The sequence below is a fragment of the Apteryx mantelli genome, chromosome 4 (assembly GCF_036417845.1).
Source record: "Apteryx mantelli isolate bAptMan1 chromosome 4, bAptMan1.hap1, whole genome shotgun sequence".
In the NCBI taxonomy this organism is placed as follows: Eukaryota; Metazoa; Chordata; class Aves; order Apterygiformes; family Apterygidae; genus Apteryx; species Apteryx mantelli.
The window spans coordinates 30,420,960-30,438,843 of record NC_089981.1 but is presented as its reverse complement, the minus strand read 5'-3'; the positions used below and the strand labels follow the sequence as shown (position 1 = coordinate 30,438,843).

Genomic DNA, 17,884 nt, shown 5'->3' with positions numbered 1-17,884 from the left:
TCATGGAACTTCTTAGTAGATATAGAAAGGAGTTGTCAAGGTTTAGAAAAAACATGGGAAAAGCATAAATAATTCATTTCATTCTTTCTCCTTTTTTACTCTCCTTGAAATATTGGTAAAGAAAGTTCATGGATAATACTTTGGAATATTTTTCTGGAAATACAAGATTGTTATCTTTTTTGTTAATATGTCACTTATGTAAATAAGTGGTTAATATAGCCCTTAGTATGATACTTTATGAGTGAGTGCTTTATTTGATGGCATGTTACTGTTGAACAGTGATGTGATTCTGGTGGAAGTCACGCAGGCTAAGTAGTTACACGTGGAATTTTTTTATTGTTATGTAATTTATGGTCCTTCTTATAACTTTTGTTTCTTTTGGACATGACTGTGTAAGAGTTCTTACTAGTTAAATTGGCATAGAGTATTTCCCTGTGTGAATACTCCTGTTTTGCTGTAAGAACAGCTTTTTACATCTTGATGAGCTGATACTTCTTGTTAACATTTAATTCTTACCTGTGCACAGAAGAACTCAAGGAGAAACTAAAGAAGTATATTGATGAAGTGAATGCCCAGAAGCCTGGATTCATCAAGGTTGTTCGACACAGCAAACAAGAGGGACTGATCCGATCTCGTGTTAGTGGATGGAGAGTTGCCACAGCACCAGTAGTTGCTCTCTTTGACGCCCACGTGGAATTCAATGTGGGATGGTACGTGTCTTCTTGTATTCCTCTGATCAATAGACCTTTTCCAAGCACCATTCATGAATTACTGAATGGCATTTCTCCTGCATATATGGGAGTGAAATAACATTCTGATCTTTTTAATGAAGATTCAAAGATGGAGACAGTTATGAAAAATGTATTTGTGCTGTGCAACATAATCTAGATCCATTTTTCTGGTGCGAGTTATTATCTGCTGGTGTAATTACAATGTATTTAAACTATGTTGGAAAACAGCATGTAAGTGACCTACTGTTTCTTCTTAAAATATATCTAAAATATCTACATCTCTTGCTTATTATTATTTCTCTTTCATTTAAAGTAAACGGTAAATGATAATTTTGGCATGAAGAAGCTAAGTAGGATAGGCTAGTTACAGGCGGGTGAATGTTTGCAATTAGGGGGAAGCACACTTATTTTATGATGATTCAGGACTTGTTCCCTTGAGTTTCTTGAGTTTTCTTCAAATATCAGGGCAATACTGGAAGTTGTTCTCCAAAAATATAGAACAGTCTTCATATTTGTGTAAGTGCTTGTGCTTCCAAATAGCTTATACTCCTAATATAGGCTGTAAAAACACTGAGAAGAGTTCTGTTTTCTGTGTCTGTACTCCTCAGAAATCATACCCCCCCAAAATTAATACAGCATCTCAAGCCCTTTTCCTACACTTCTGAAGCAAATTGTCCTCCCCCCCTTTTTTTAGTAGAAATTGTTTCTTTTAAATTCTACAGTGTAAACAAAAAAAGTGTCATTTTGTCACTGAGGTTACTGGTGTGTGCCTAAGTACCACATAGTTAAAAGCATGTATTTTAACTTGTTCAGTTTGGGTTTGATATCTCTGTTGCTTCTTCAGTTAAAAAAAAAAAAAAAAAAGGTAAAAAAAGGCAGGTACTTTTGTCCCTAGGATAGATCTGTTCTTAGCTTTGATCTTGATGTCCTTGATGATATTGAGAGCCTGAAGTTATCATTATTTGGTAGCAAGGTTATAAATGCTCTACGATATGCAGACAGTCATTTCTTCTATTCTCCAGCACACATCAAGGATATCAATAGGGCATCCTAGATTAAATATTGCAGTGTGTTCTTTTGGGGCAGGTCCTGCTCTGTCAAAGCTCCATTGTGAAGCAAAGGGAGCTCTGAATGAGTAATAGCTACAGATTTTGCCCTTTCCCAGATGTATAGCATAGGCTGCTATTTCCATCAGTGCTGTGCTTCTGCTGACATAGTCTCAACATTTTTTCCATTTTTAGGGCTGAACCGGTGCTCACTAGGATAAAGGAAAACAGAAAAAGGGTCATTTCTCCATCATTTGATAACATTAAGTATGATAATTTTGAAATAGAGGAATATCCCCTCTCTGCACAGGGGTTTGACTGGGAGTTGTGGTGCCGATATCTGAACCCTCCTAAATCATGGTGGAAACTGGAGAACGCAACTGCTCCAATAAGGTAACATGCAATTGTGACCCAGATTAGGATATCAGAGGAAATGCTCATCTAGATGATGAGTGGTCTCAATTATGTAATAGGTTGTATCGACTGTAGTGTCAAATTAGAATAAATGTCCTTGAACTGTCCTTTTCAGCTTTTATCCTTAGCTTCTATACAGTCATCAAGAATACCTGTTTTCAGTAGGTCTTCTAATATGCTTCATTATTATTAGCATGATGCAAAGCACATACCAAAGTGAAACAGCAGACATGAATGCTCAAAAATACTGCTTTCTTCAAATGTTTTGTCTGCTAATTTAGGGTAATGGGCCAGAAAGAGAATTTTGTTTACAAATGCATTATATGAAGGGTACAACTGTCAGATCAGTTATGTTTACAGTAGCATCACATAGCTCTACAGCTGTGCTTTGTCATAGGAGTTAATGCTGGTCCAGCAATTGTGTGTGAGCAGTGACTGTATTAAATCCTAGCTTTGGTACAATCTAGCTCCATACTTTTTTATTATGTCTAGAGTATCGTTAGGCTGGTACAGAACAGTACCCCTATCTCTGGAAGGGGAAGAGATGCTTCTGAGTCCTCTCAGCAGCTCTGCTGAGGTTCCAGTCCTCTCCTCTGTCTGTGAATTCATACCAAGGAGGTCACTGGTACCTGTCCTCTCGCTCTCTGCAGAAAGAAAGTGTGAAGGCTGCTCTCACCAGCAACGGTTCTGCAAAGCACACCTTTTGCTTGCAGTGGTGGCATGAGGGGATCATCAATAGCAATCAGTTACTTGTTTCCATGCAGTCAGTGCAAGGGGTGTCTTTGATCCACTGGTCCTGTCTTTTCAGGCTGACAGCTCTTTTCTGGAGTTGTCAGCTGAGACTGCACTGACCCACGTGCTGGCCATCAGAACAGGACTCAGAACTGGAAAATGGGGGATAAAAATTCACAGCTTTGCCACAGACATATGTAAAAAGGAGTGGTAGTTTCCACAGCATTGGAAGCATTCCAGTGTTAATGAGCACCTATTAACATTATGAAAATGCTTTGAAATATTCTGCCAAGTCCTTGAGAAGCAAATGTTCTATATAAATTATGGTTTTAGTGATTTTTAAAAATAAACATATTTAAAATCAGGATAAAGAGCAAATCTACTTTTCCATTTACCCCAAAACTCTGTGCTAAATGAGGATCATGGAGTAAATGTTCTTTGAGAATATTGGATGTGTAAATTTGTACCCTAGCCCTTTCCCTGGAGCCTTTTATTCATTGAGATGCACTGTATGTGTGTGCTGTGTAATTAAAAAAAGAGAGAGAGAGAAAGTAAAAAAAAAAAAAAAGAAAAGAAAAGCCACGTGTATTGATTGATGACTTATATCCTGCCTCCACTATGCCTTCGGAATTGTAACAAAGGGAAACAGGCCTGCTGGAAGATAGTTGAAAAACACCACCGAAACCAACATCCGTTTCTGATAAATGGAACGTTATTTTTAAAATGGCATAAGTTAGCTGATATTATTAAATACATCAGAAACAGTCTTTCATTGTTTTGAAGTGGGTACTAAAGCACTTCAAGTTAAACACATAAATGTATATATTTCTGCAGGATTCTACAGTTTGTGATTAAGACACGCTATAATCTCTTTGAAAGCAGATATCTACAATTATGGCAGCCTGAATGTTCTCAGTAAATGGAGGGTGATTTCCCTTTTACTGTTGTTAATTAATATCCTTTTGCTCCCAGAGCTCCCAATGCCATCATAATAACCAAAAAAGACGTTTTTCTTTTTTGCCATTGTGCCTTTATAAAGTAGGGAAAAAATGAAAAGGCCAAATTATTCTGTATTCTCCTCCACTGCATTTCTTAAAGATTTTACTCTCTGTGACTGAATTCTTACTTTCTTCTCTGGCTCTGCAGTAGTAAAAGTTGGATAATTCAGGTCATGACATAAATAGAACTTACTGATTCAGTAATGGTATGTGACTTTTTAAAATTTGGCCCAGGAAAACAGACTAGTGTTCATATTTACAGCATGCTCATAACAGAAGGCATTTCTTGATACTGGATTGAAAAAGCTGACCTGAACGTCCCTGTTCACTTCTTTAACATAATCTTAAAGAATAATGTTTTCTTATGTGGAGATGAACGTAGCTTCTGGCTAAGCACACAAAACCATGCACCATTGAGTATCCTTAATAATCACTATAGACAAGAGGCCTGAGAACTTAGCAGAGATGGAGACAGCTCCACCTTTTGGCCACAATGGCTGGTGCCTCAGAAACAGTGCTGGGAGAAACTCTCAGACTTAGTACTGTTAGTGTCTAAACCGACCTGCTTTGGTGAATGTGTATGTCCAATCATTTTGAGTCTGTTTTCCTTCAATGATGCCTATTTGACCTTAGAATCAAGAACATTAGAAGAAGACAAAGCTGGATAAATCTGTTTCAGAAACATCTCCCTAAGAATCTATCTTGGCACACCGTTTGGCCCAGCAGTGATAAATATAATCTATTTCTGAATAATAAAATTGTCCCTATTCCTATCTGCTAATTTTGTCTGCTGCTGTTTTATTCTTCCAGAAGTCCTGCCTTGATTGGATGCTTCGTAGTAGATAGAGAATATTTCCAAGAGATTGGCTTACTAGATGAGGGCATGGAAGTATATGGAGGAGAAAACGTGGAGCTCGGAATCAGGGTAAGAGCATAACCAACCAACACTGGCACCTTGCACTTAAAATACAGCTTGGCCCTTGTTATTGGGGGGAAAACAGTCAAAATTGTATGGAGGATGACTTGCAAAGGAGATTAATAGCTTTGTGTAGTAGTATAGACTGTTGTATTTGATCAGAAAAGAAAAAAAGAGCAAAAGCTCCCATATCTTTTTAAAAAACTTATCTGGGAAAAGCATAGAAATACAGAATTTGGTATTATTCTTTCCTTCAACTAACAATGCTGGAATTCTGCAGGGACTCCCTACTTACCTATGATCCCAGGCTCAGTGAGGAGGATAATTTCTCATTGATGTAATGGAAAAACCTTTCTAGATTCATTTATTTAAATTAGAAGAATCACTATAGAGCTAGCTGAAATATAAAGGCATTTATGCTGCCTTCTCTCTGCCTCTTCTGGGTATTTAAAATATTCATAGAGTACTGAAGCTGCATAAATTCTTCTTCCATCATACACTGTTCATCTGTTTACTTTGTGCAATATTTGTGTGGTTTGTGTATCTCTGTCTCCCTTCACAACTAAATACCATCCTGAAAACATAGTACTGTTCTCTTTGAGAATCTTTCAGTTTTTTAATACAGTTCCTAGATAGATAGGTGGTAGAGAAAAATGTTATGATTTGTGTTATAAAATTAAATCCCCACGTCTGTTATTGAAATGTTAGTGGAAGCTTGTATTTCATGCTTTTTGGTTGCCAGAATAAAAACAGACAGTTCTATAATGGCAAAAAAAAATCTTTAAAAAATACAGAATTTTCTGCTGAGACTGTGAGGTATAACCAAAAATGCTCATTTTCTACTTCTGGCTTTCTAAAATTCTTTTCCTCCCACCTGTCAGAAATAAAATGTTACTGCAGCAAGAGTGAAGGGAAGGTCTCCTCTCAATTACATTAGAGCACAGTCGGAAAGAAAGGGAAAGAGAAATGCAGGACTGCTTCTTTTAGTAACACTGTTCTCTTCACTGTGAGGGCTAGGGAGCCTTATTCTCTTCCTGAAAAGTGATTTTTGCAGCTCAGTGTTGCAATGAGCTGAAAATTAGTGTCACTTTGATTTTCCTTTTCTTTTTTCTAACTAGCAAAACTATTGTTTCCATGTGAGGGCAGAGTTTTATCTAGTTCTGCATCATGACATATATACCATCCAGTCCACTATACTTAGCTTTGCAGAAGTTGAGTGTGAAGAGTACTTTGATAGACAAGACTAGAGGGGCACAAATCTCTGCATAATTGAAACTTTGGAGTACAGTGGATCACCGGAATGAGGCCCAACACTGCTCTAATTTCCTTAGGGCTTTCTTCTGTCTCCAAGGAAGCAATGCCTGACCTACATAAAATACTATCATCTGTAAAAGATTGTGGTGTGCAGGGTAGCATAATGCATGCTGCCTCATCTGTCTCTATCCTGACTTGGATCTGTGTTCCTGGTTATATCAGAACAAATCACTGAGGTGTAATGAACAGATTTTTCAGCAGTTTATTACCAACTCTTCTCACAATTCTCAGCATAGCCCAGATAATACCAGGATGAATATAAATGTACAATGCAATATTAGATCTTCTGGGAAGCACAGTATTATTTCTACAGATGTCAAGCTTCACAAGCAGGCTCCTTCCCTCAGCTTCCCGCTTTTGGTCAGACCTGTGGCCATGCACTGCCTCCTGGTAAAATACAGGAGGCTGCATAGAGTGGGCTGCCACAATATTGTGGGCAGCCATGTGGTTTGGTTGTACCCTAAACAATTGTTAGTGGCACTGCTCCCAAGGGCTGCCTTTGATTTTCTTTAGATTGGGGTATGCTAAAAAACATAGCCAGTAAGTGATTTCAGGCCAGATGGTCTGTCTCTGCTGGTAAACTGCATTTTCTTGTCTCTGCAGCACTGAAGAGTCATCTCTAGACTCCCTGTGTCGCTTTCAACTGCAGGGCCTGCAATATTTCACTTAATAAAGGCAGTAATTGTTCTACAAAAGCTGCATCAATTTGCATTTTATAATTACAGTATCAGTACAATAAATAATGTTTCCATTTTAAAATGATGATCTCCAATCCATGACTACATATTGCTCACCATGCTTCATCTTTCATCACCATTTTCCTTTTTAAGAAGCATCTAGCTTGATCTAGTATTCTGCTGTGTAATATGCATTATCATGTGGTGCTGGAGAGGCAGACACCAAGTGTACCCACACTGGCCTGGTATTCAGGCTGTTCAAGAAATAGGATGTTGTGTATCACATTCTGTAATAGGATGAAATTAATATCCAGGCAAATTTCCTGGATTTTTTTTATGGCTTGAGTTTGTCAGTAAAATTCACACAGCCTGTTCCCCTTCTTTATGGTATTTAGGCATTGAAAGTCAATTCTTACTCCTTTATCTAGAGATTTTATGCATAAACCTGTAAGAACAAACACTTCCAGTAACAAGAGAGGTTACATTCAACTACAGAAATAACAGCAAGAGTGAGGATCACTTGTGCTACCTGTTTATCTTAAACAAGCAGAACAAGGTTCTGCGTCCTTGTATTACTGTTTTGTTCCAGAGGGACAAACTGCAACTGAACTACTGCAAGCCACACTCATGTGCCTAATAGCTACAGCATCCTGTGATGACAGGACTGGCTAAATCAGTATCTCTGTGTGCACCTGTGCACAGATTTAGAGCCTTGTTCACTGAGTGCTTTGTTGGCAGCTGCAGCTTCAATGATAAAGATTTAATCTCCCAGCTGAGATGCTTCTGAGAAGCAAAGTCCACCTGCTTAGGGTTCTTTTCACTGTAAAGAGGAAACCACTTACTATGTCTTCTAAAATCTTGAAATGGTTTGTTTTCAGCTGAACTGAGGGGGTTTTCACTGTGTAGGGCCAAGAAGTAGACCCAGACGCATTGGAGACTTGTCCCAGAATCGTAACGACAGGAGTTATTTTTCTCACCTCCATCATCAGCACAAATGTAGTTGTGTTACATGAGTACAAGAAAAACCCCAGTTATTGGAAATTGTTTCTGAAGCATTTGTTGTTGGTAAACCATATGGAGACTGGAGGATTATTCTCTCCACTCTGATGATTAACTTTTCTTCTCAGATCCATTCATCTCTAAACTGAAGCATTATTTTAACTTCTAAGGTTTTTACCTTTGTTTATGGCTTTGTAATATTTGTAAAATAGTAAACATACATTATCAATAGATATTAATAAATTTCTGTTGCCTTGAGCTAGAAGCTGACACATGAGTTCAAAATATGAATACATTTCGAATCTTGGAAGCAACACTGTATTTTCTCTGTAAGCCAAATATTTTCTTCCAAAGCTATTTTTTTGCCTCATAAGAAAATAAAGTCAGGCTGGTTCATGCAAGACTGACAGCATCCTTTTTAAGCAGCGCAGTCACTTCATTAAGATTTAGTTACTGCATCCCAGTATCAATATCTTAGTTTCACATTAGGATAAGTAATGGTTCCTTTTGGTTTATGTTCAGTCATTCCCCATTGAATGGACTTACACATTCTTTTAAGGGACCAAATTACATTTTGAGGGCAAACTGGGATCCCATTGCCTAGGCGGGAGACCAAATAAGAACGGTGTTGGTAACTGCTTTATAGTGGAAATAAAGTGTGAATGTAAGGCTGGGGTTTCTCACCTTTATTTGGGCACTCTACTTCTGTGCTGTGCTTGCACAAGAAGTCCTCCTAGTTATGGAAGGCCCTGAAAATCCATTGCAGCCAACCCCTGATGGTTCAAGTCTAGTTTTTAATATGCTTCTTAAAGGCCTTTTCCAATTAAGGCCTTTTCCAGTTCCCACTGAAGTCAGCGTAAGTTCTTCTATCAAGAGCAAACCTGTAGTAAACATTTTGTCTGTAAAAGCAGCCTACAAATGTTTGATAAAGCTTTCAAATACTCTGTTACAAAGTTGTTTGTACCACTTTTAGGGATGCATAAACTCACGAAGATTCAATGATTTGCCTCAGGTCACAGACTAAGTCGTCATCAGAATCAAGGGAATGTAAGCCTAAGCTTTGACTTAGAGTAGTTATGTATATCAGAAAGACTCTGTGCTTGCAGTTGAATTCATGTTCACAGGGATATAATGGCTTCGTTAAATGGGTACAAGAAAATTTTATTAGAAGATAATGGCTTTTTAATGGAAAAGGAATGGGTCTTGCTCCCACTAAAACATATATCAAAACTTAACCATCAGCTGACCCAGGAGGAAAACTGCATTTATAGGTCAGACTGAACAGGGCACTCTTCTTTTATGCAGTATATTGCCATAGTGAAATTAATCATATCTGCAATAAAATAGCATTATAATAAATATATCTGCTTCATTTCCTGTTAGTGTAGCAGTTTGTGTCTAGAGCTTAAATGAAAAAGATCCTGCTGCTTTCTCTGTTAGTAGGCAAGCAGAGAAAGGCACTTTGTGAAGAGGCTAGCAGGAATGAGTTGTTTGACCAGAAAATGTTCCCAGTGTTCCCCACATTGGGGTTGTGTCTGTTTGATATGGTCCCTCTATTGTGGAGCAAGTAGATTTGAAATCTGTCATGCCTCTCCCTGATATATTGTTTTTTTTTCTTAAATTCCAGAAGTGGCTTCTGTTTCTTTTATGAAAATCCTTTATGCTCTGTCTCTATTTGTCTCTCTCTTTTTTTTTTTTTTTTTTTTTTGAACCCCCAGCTTCTGGGACCATAACTCTTGATTGCTATCTAATTAACCCGCTCCCACTCCAGCCTATTGCTGGTTTACATGTCCATCATTGCCAATCCAAAGGATTTAGGTATCCCTATTATTTCTCACCTGAAGTCTCTTTATGATAATATGCCCTTGTAAGAGTCTTCATTTTTCATAAGCATGAGCAAGTGCAGATATTTACATTTGTCCCCAAATCTCCAAAAGTATTTGAAGATATTTTGGTTTTTTTCCTTTCCTTAAAAGTTTCCAGCAATTTTATATGTCTGTGTTTTTAATACAGGCTGTGAATTACATGTAATATATTCATAATTTCATATAAATAGATGTCTCTTTTTATTAAGAAAAATTTTCCAGTGTGTACCCTGTACAATGGAAGTTAGGCTGTAGTTTCACACCACATTGGCTTAAGCAGCTATGCAGGTTTACCTTCCTTGTGTTTCTCCTCACCAGCCTCTTGTTCTCACCCTTGTACCGCACCACTGCTTTGGCTCTGCCAGCATAGCTGTTTGTAGGGCTGTGCTGTACCCTGTGTCTCTGAAAACCTCCAGAAATAAACCTTTACATTTGAGCTCTTTTTTTTTTTCTCTTAATCCCAGAGGATTATCTTTAATGCTAATGAGTTTGTGGTTTACCATGCTGCCTCACAAACTTTTGGGTTAGAAAAACTGAAAGGCTGACGTGTCAAAAGGTAGAAGCAACTATAGGCTGGAAAAGAAGTTGGGAGATTTTTTCACCGAGCCCCTGTGTTGTGGAGCTGTTGTCTGAATCTGTTTGCATAGAGGGAGTCCAGTGGGATGCACGATGTGTGCCTGGTGGCCCTTTTGTCCTTGCTGCTGGGACGCCTTTCACCACACTCTGCTGAGCAATGCAGACCTTCCCTGAATTCCTTTCAGAAAAATGAATCTAGATACCCTCCAATCTTACACTTTCAGCCTCTCTTACTTGCTGTAGTCTTATAGATGTGTTTTTAAATTGATTTTAATAAGTAGGCAGCAGCCCTTCCCACTAGGGCCTGACTTCCTGTAAATAAAAATTCCTTACAATATGGTCATGGGTGATGTCCAACAGTATTGGGTTGATGATATCTGAAGGGGGAGAACTGAGAAATACAGGAATACAAATATTCTTAGTTGCTATTTTTAGATAACATTTAAAATACTGCTTTTTAAGATACTGATTTCTCTTTAAGTTTACATTAAAGCTTTAAGTTGAAATTATATTAAAGCTTTACATTGAAAATGTCTGTTTTTATGCATTTTGTGAATTAGAGAGAGAGCACTTCTTTTCAGACTGAACTCTGCAAGAAAAATTTCAAAAGGTAGACCAAGTTCTTCTTCTTACAAGAAGTAGTCAATGCTTTTCATAGCCCACATTTTCACCATGAAAAAAATTTTCCTTGCAAGTCCCATGTAAGTACTTGCCTAGCATACTGTGTAACCAATAGTGGCTTCTCAGTGTGGCCAGAATTATTGCTAAAGTTAAGTTTGTTTTGGAAAAAAATACCTCACGGTTAACATCCTGCATCCCAAGATGACAGAGACTGAAATTCTCTATTTTCAGGGCTGTCATTTCACCAGAAGGAACAGCCTCTATTGAAAAGGAAAGAAAGAATTGCCTCTAAATTGTCATGCCTCCAAATGGGTGCCAGTCATGATACCAGCAGAAACTGACTTTCTGTGGCTTCTTCTATTTTTGTGTCACGCCTCCAGTGGAATACTTTTTTTCCCCTGTTCTGCCCATGAACGCCTCAGCAGGTATCCTGCAGTTACAGCATATATAATTATACATACAGACAACATTACCAGTTTGCCAATGAATCATTTTTTGCATTTTTTCCTCTTTCTGGGGTGAGAGTATTTTCTTAGCAGTTCACACGGGAAAGCAAATGGTTGATACAGCACCAGCTGGTACGTGGCATCACTATACCCTAGAAGGAAGGAAGAAGAAAAACTTGGAGATTTCTCTCAGATGTTTTTTATACTGTTTATGCCTGTGTGGTCCCACATTACTAACTGGACAGTAATATAAACATCTTGATGTTTTATGAAAGGAAATTGTTGTTTACAGTGATAAAGAAGGAAGTAAATCAGCTTAAGTTGGTATGAACGTACAAATCAGAGGATTCAGATGAGATGCGAGCTAATTAGTGCATTATTATACCTCATAGCCTCATGTTTCATACCTTTCTGGACTTTTAAGTCATGGCATGTTGCAGATGGCATTCTAGCTTCTGGTATTGCAATTCTTCATGGATTAATTTATGAAGATCCCATGCTCTGTTTGTTGTAGTGTGGTACTGAGAAGAGATCTGGTGGGAATTTAAGCTTAAGTTGGAGAGTTTTTAGTACTGCAAGACTGTGTTAGTAGTCTGAGAAAGATTAGAGAAAGGCCTGCGAGAGAGAGGGAAAAGGACTGTTGTGCTCTAACAGAAGAGATTAGATGACCCAGATGGAGTGACCCACAACCTAACACATTTAGGTCAAAGCTGCAAAGGCCAGGTACCTTTACACGTCACAGCATCTTTGACTTGGTCTTTTGGTACTGATCAAGTCTTTAGCATAAGTGCAAGATTAACAACACGGATCAAGCTCATTACAGGTGTGCTGGGGAGAGGAAGGCAAAAATGTAAACAATGGACAATACAATATGTTGTTGTATAAATATTAAACCACTGGTCATCTGGTTATTTAGTTTGCTTCTTTTTTGCCTCTCATGGTGAAAGGTGATTTCTTTTACTTCCTATTTATGACTTAAACTTGGCAATGTAGTGATTTATGTGTCATAGTTATTTTGCTGTGTCTAGCAGTGAGATAGATACATTTGAAAAACAATTGAATAAAGCCTTATGCCTTCAGTGACCCTTGAAGAGGGTTATCTCCTAGTAACATAAGCCGTAGAATGGCTTACTGCAATTATCAAACAGCAACACAACATAGGCAGTTTAACAATACATTGTAAAAGTTTTACAGCTCATGGAGATAAGTGCAAAATTAATCCCCACAGAACAAAACAATTTAAAAAGTACATAATGAAGCAATTAACTAAAAGGGGAAAAAACTACTGACAATTTAATATGGGGAAAATCTTTACATGTATTACTTTTTCAGTGAGAGTGTTCTATAAAGGCACAATTAATGTGAAATGAGGCCTATGAGGCAATTAATGAGAACTTCAAGAGTAAGATTTAAGGGATAATTTACATTTTAAAAATTGAGAGCAGCTCTAGTTATGTTAAAGCCTTTTTGTTTCCTACTCAAAATTCTTTTAGATTGGGGAGGAGATGTCTTTTTGTAGGTTGCTTGCAGTTTCATGTTAAGATTTTCAACTTGGGTGTGAAAAAAAGTATTTGTCGCATGTAAATAGGTGTGTTTGCCTGAAAGCTTGTATGATGAAGAAAAGTAGAATCGTCTTCAAAAACCTCAAAGGCCTTCAGTAATTTAAAACTAAGGAACAGTTGTGTCCTAGCTAAAAAAAATGGATGAACTGATTTTAAAGCTCTCTCTTCAGTCACTGATTTCTCTATGCATATTGTTTTGAGCTGTGAAGATAGGCAGTCATCTCTTGAAATTAATTCACACCCTGATTTCCCAGTCTGCAGAGGTACACACCAAGGATGCAATTCTCTTTTCCAGCCCATTCAACATGTAGAAGCAGGGAGTAAACCAGAATCATAGCTTCTGTAAGCACGGTATTTTCTTTCTCTACCTGCCCACCTACATTCTGTTTTTCTCATCCTGAATTTAATTAACTTACCCCAGGACTTGGCATTTAATTCTACTGTTTGGGCAGACTTTTTCAACAGGGGGAACCAGTTTGATACAAGTAGAATAAAGAAAATTGTGCCTGGTTTCTTGCTGACTTTGGGGAATGTTAGCCAAATCGAACAGTATTTATTTGAACTATTGCAATAATTTAGTGAAGTTTATCTGACGTCAGTGGAGATATCACCTAAATAAAGATTGACATATATGATCTAATGAGTATAGTTTCTAGGTTTACAGAGACAGATACCCAAATACACGTGACAACCTGAAAACTTTTCAGGGTCTGATCCAAAACGCATTGTGTGCTACTAGAAACAAGAAAATTGATTTCAGTGGTCTTTGTGTCTGACCGTTCTCCCTGTGCTTTCTGCAGTCAACTCTCAAGATACCAAAGCAAAAATGCAGTCACAAAATGATCACAGACCCAGCTCACAGTATTGGATAAAAATAGTTTGTTCATACTACTTGCCTGTAAAGCATCAAGGTCATTATTGGCTATCTGTAAATGATTAATGATAATGGCAAAAGTTAAAAAAAAAAACAACCACCAACAGTTCAAGTGGAATGTGAGCCGTCATGATTCACAAATATTTGTTGTGTTAAATTGTTCCCCAAAAATATATGTTGAAGATATTGGTGACTATTTGTTTGGATCCACAGTACTAATTAATTCACACTGACAATTTTTTTTTTCTTTGGGCCACTTTTAATGAGTTCTTCTAATTTTGGCTTTTGCAGTCTTTACAGAAGCTAGAAAATGCTTCAGCTTTTTGAGAAATCCCAGCAAACCACTTAGACTTCAAACAGAACTTTTAAATAATTAAGTGCAATGATAGTTTCAAACAAGGTCATACCAGTTCTCTGAAAAACTGCATGACATGTAAATTTAACAAATGCAGTACATGCTAATAAACTGCTCAACATCATGTAGGACTTATTTTTTTATTAGACTAAGCTACCATAGCATGAAAAGAATACCCAATGATTAAAGAGATATAAAATAAACCCTTCTAATGAGGAAGTGTTATATCATTTTATAATGAAGTATAAATTATATATTAGAGAGAGATCAGCTTCAGAATTTTAATTGTTTTGATTAAACCTGCAAATTCAAATATGTTTGAGTGCAATTGAAAAGGATTTACTCAAGGACAGGGTTATAAAAATAAATAGAAATGGAGACCCTTTATCTAATGAAATAGATTTTCCAGATGTGAATGGAATTTGCTTTTAAAAAATTATCACCAGATTAATTTAGACAAATACAGGGAGGTGTCAGTCACCCTTCTGTGCCCACCCTGCAGACTGTGCAAATGCTGTTGCTACTGCCCCTTGTGGTGCGAATGAGTGAGGATGATAGCCTAGCTGTAGCAGTGTGTAAGCTTTTGCTGCACGCTGAAGGAATCCATCTGGCGTGTTACTGATTCCCTGGCTGGCTGCTTGTGCCGTTTTGTTGGCGTGCCCAGTGCCTGGGTCCTTTATTCCTTTAACAGGGAGAAGGTCACAGCTGATTTGTTGTGCCACCACCCATATTCTCTGCTCTCTGTTTTTGTCTTCCATTTCTCTGACCGTTCCTGTGCTGGTTTTACCTCTGTATTCAGGCACTACCACAGTTACATGCATTTGTGTGATTGTCTTGGTTAGTAAAGTTCAGTTTTGGTCCCTGAGATGGCTCGTACTTGATAGTTCATATTGTAATCTTAAACAAAATCCTCCAGGAAGCTGTCCAAGGAAATCTCCTTCTGTCTGTCTCTCTAACTGCCTCCTTCATTCACATTTTGTAAAGCCCATACTAAGGTCAAAATCAAATACCTATTTAAGAATAAATAAGGGCCCAGAATTGTGATAGTAGCCCTTATCTTCACTCATACAGGCATCCCTGGTATCTGTCTCCTCTCAGCCTGTTTTAGTCTGGTTGCAATGGCAGGTGGCGAGGAACATGTTTTCTGATTTTAGGAAGTTGTTCTCTGTGGCTGCTTTAACCTTGGTGCACATAAATTCACAGATGTAGGGACACAATTGTGGCTTATGTGTAAATGTACGTTCAGTAAATTAGCAGTAAGCAGTGCTTAGAGCTTGGCCAAGTTCTCCACATAATTCAGAACAAGTAAAGATTTAAAAAAGAGAGAGACTCTTCCCCCACGCTTTTTCCAAATGGACTGTCTGTATCCATCAGATGTTCCTGTCATCTTCCGCTTGCTTTCCCTAGTTTAGGTCATAGACTCTGCTGATTTCAGTCTTTCAACTTCATAGCTGTTGGAAATAGCCTAGGCGCTATTCCTGTTGCTTTACACCTCTGAAATTTCTTCTGGAGTTCTACCACTGTTTTGATAGTGATGAAGGAACCCTGTCAAGAGGAAGAAGCTTTCTAAGTCCTTTTTGGGGCTATACCAAATATATGAGTCCCCTCGGGAAATTCAAGAATAAACAGCTGGTTCTAAGGTACTCTTTTGGAGGAGAGCACTGAGAACACTGCAGTGGATTCTGACAGCTCTTTGAAAGGACAATTCCAGTTTGTTTTTTCTAAAAGATTGTTTTTGCAAAGTAAACCAGCAGGAACAGAACCTAAAAGAAATTCCTCTAAAGAAAAGCAAACTGGAAGCATCTGCTTTGCTGGGGCTCCTCCAGTGACTCTAAATATTCCCAAGGTATTCACTCCCTCACACTTGAAAACTTTCTAAGGATTCTGCCTTCAGGCAAAACCTCAGCGCCATTGATAGATCTTTGCAATTTGTGCCTTTACAGAATGAAATATGAATTACCATTATTTATTGTATTATGGTGCTCAAATCATATATTATTTTGACAAGTGTAAACATATGTTTAGGTATTTGGCAGGAAATTGATACTATTGCTAGCAATTTCCAGCTCTTGCTACCATAGGTAAAAAAATCTTCATGGGTAAAAGGAAAAGGTGGTGTATTTTCTTTAAAATGTAGTTTAGGAAATGCATCTTTTCAGTTTCTTCCTTCAATTTGCTTGAGCGGATTTGTCATTAAGTATTACTGATTGCAGGAGCAGTTTATTCACAGATATAATTTTTTATTTGGACTATTCTCTGTGGTAAAAATTAAAATCTTTAGAGCTGTTTTACCTTTAGACTTTCTACTAAAGTTGTTGGTGCTAATCTGGAAAAACTTCACTGATTTTAAACCTTGGTAAATATTTATAGTCATCATGTAAAGTGACAGTGCTGGAGAACTCAAAAGTTGCTATTCAGTATGGAGAAAGCATGAATAAAGATTACTAGTAATAGCAAAAAACGAGCTCTGGAATTCACGTGGGAAACGTGGAGGTGTGAGGAATTAACCTCACAATTCCTGTTCCTATTTCTTAACTATAAAGATAATTTCTTTCCACAAAAATTTCATGAGATAAGGAACAGACCACTCTAAAAGGCTTCACAAGCTTGTTATGAGCTGAGTTTAAGAAAATATATTTCTTAATATAAAAATATTTTTTAAATGACAAAAATAAATATTTCCGTTGCTCTGATGAAAAGTGCTAGTTCAGATTAATTAATGAATCTGTTCCATGCTCTTTTGATGCAAGATTTATACTTTGTAGATGGCTTGGAACACAAGCAGAGCCACAAGTAAAGGAGGTTGAGAGAAGATAAGAGCAGCCAGATTCAAGCGGGCAGTCCATCTAAGGGAAGAAAGAATGGGTAGGTGTTCCTGGTTTAGATGCAAGAGATTCCTTTATTTCAATTATAACCAGGGAAGAATGAAGAAAAGCTAAAGCTTTCTGTAGCAGCCAGTCATTCATGTTATAGTGTTTAGTATTCGTGTAGTGTGTTTAGTATAGTAGGGATAGCAAAACCCTTCATCCCATTGGCTGGAGATTTTGCACATGTTTAGGGGAGCTGGGAATCCAGCATCCACTGAGGTTTCCAGGAGAGTTTCACATAATTTGAAAATCCCACCATGATGCCTCCCTACAATTTTTTTGTCTTGACAACTGGCCTCCCCATGAGTGCAATGAAGAATTTGGACAAAAGAGCTTTCTCACCCTACTGTAATCCCATGGGCAAAGAACACTGTGGGGGAGCAGGAAACTATGGCTTGTCCCAGATGTGACCAGCTGAGCAAGTCAGGATTGTGCTTATACAGTAAGCACAATCAAGCCTTACACAGTATTGCCCCTCCGTTTGCGCTGTGAGGGCTCCACGGGGCTTTGCAGACGCACCTGGGGTGGGGCTACTTGTTTAGTGCTGTGACTGCAAGCTTTGTGCACACTTTAACTTAAGCTGATCCCTGTATCTTCAGATCACATTTGTTTCTCATTTCTTCCTCTTTAAAAGAATCATTAATTAAAGGAGTTATATTCATCTTGCTATATGGAAACTATTAGCATATACCTCTAGACCAGTTTCGGTGTATGCTAGTCACATTTTCACGGATTGCAGGAGATTTTGGCTTGTAAATAACAGGATTTGTTTTAGAAGCTGTTCGATACAACCAGCCTGTTCTGCCAGCATCTTTATTGGCAGCTCCCTCTTAGCATTAATTTTTTAAATGAATCCATGCTTCTTGCAGAGTAATTAATTAGTCTTTAGAA

The 17,884-nt window shown here is 37.8% G+C and overlaps 1 protein-coding gene across 11 annotated transcripts in view; it reads left to right on the top strand.

The window, feature by feature from the left end:
• Positions 1–17,884, top strand: part of GALNT18 (polypeptide N-acetylgalactosaminyltransferase 18) — a 251,104-nt gene that overhangs the window by 170,011 nt on the left and 63,209 nt on the right. For all 11 annotated transcript variants that reach the window (XR_010884078.1, XR_001294744.1, XR_001294745.1 and 8 more), the window contains 3 exons: positions 527–710; positions 1,973–2,170; positions 4,732–4,846. Coding sequence is in view for 6 of the 11 variants with exons in the window: in XM_013957884.2 (XP_013813338.1) it covers positions 527–710; positions 1,973–2,170; positions 4,732–4,846 (497 nt within the window). In the remaining 5 variants the exon portion in view is untranslated. The remainder of the gene's footprint in view (positions 1–526; positions 711–1,972; positions 2,171–4,731; positions 4,847–17,884) is intronic.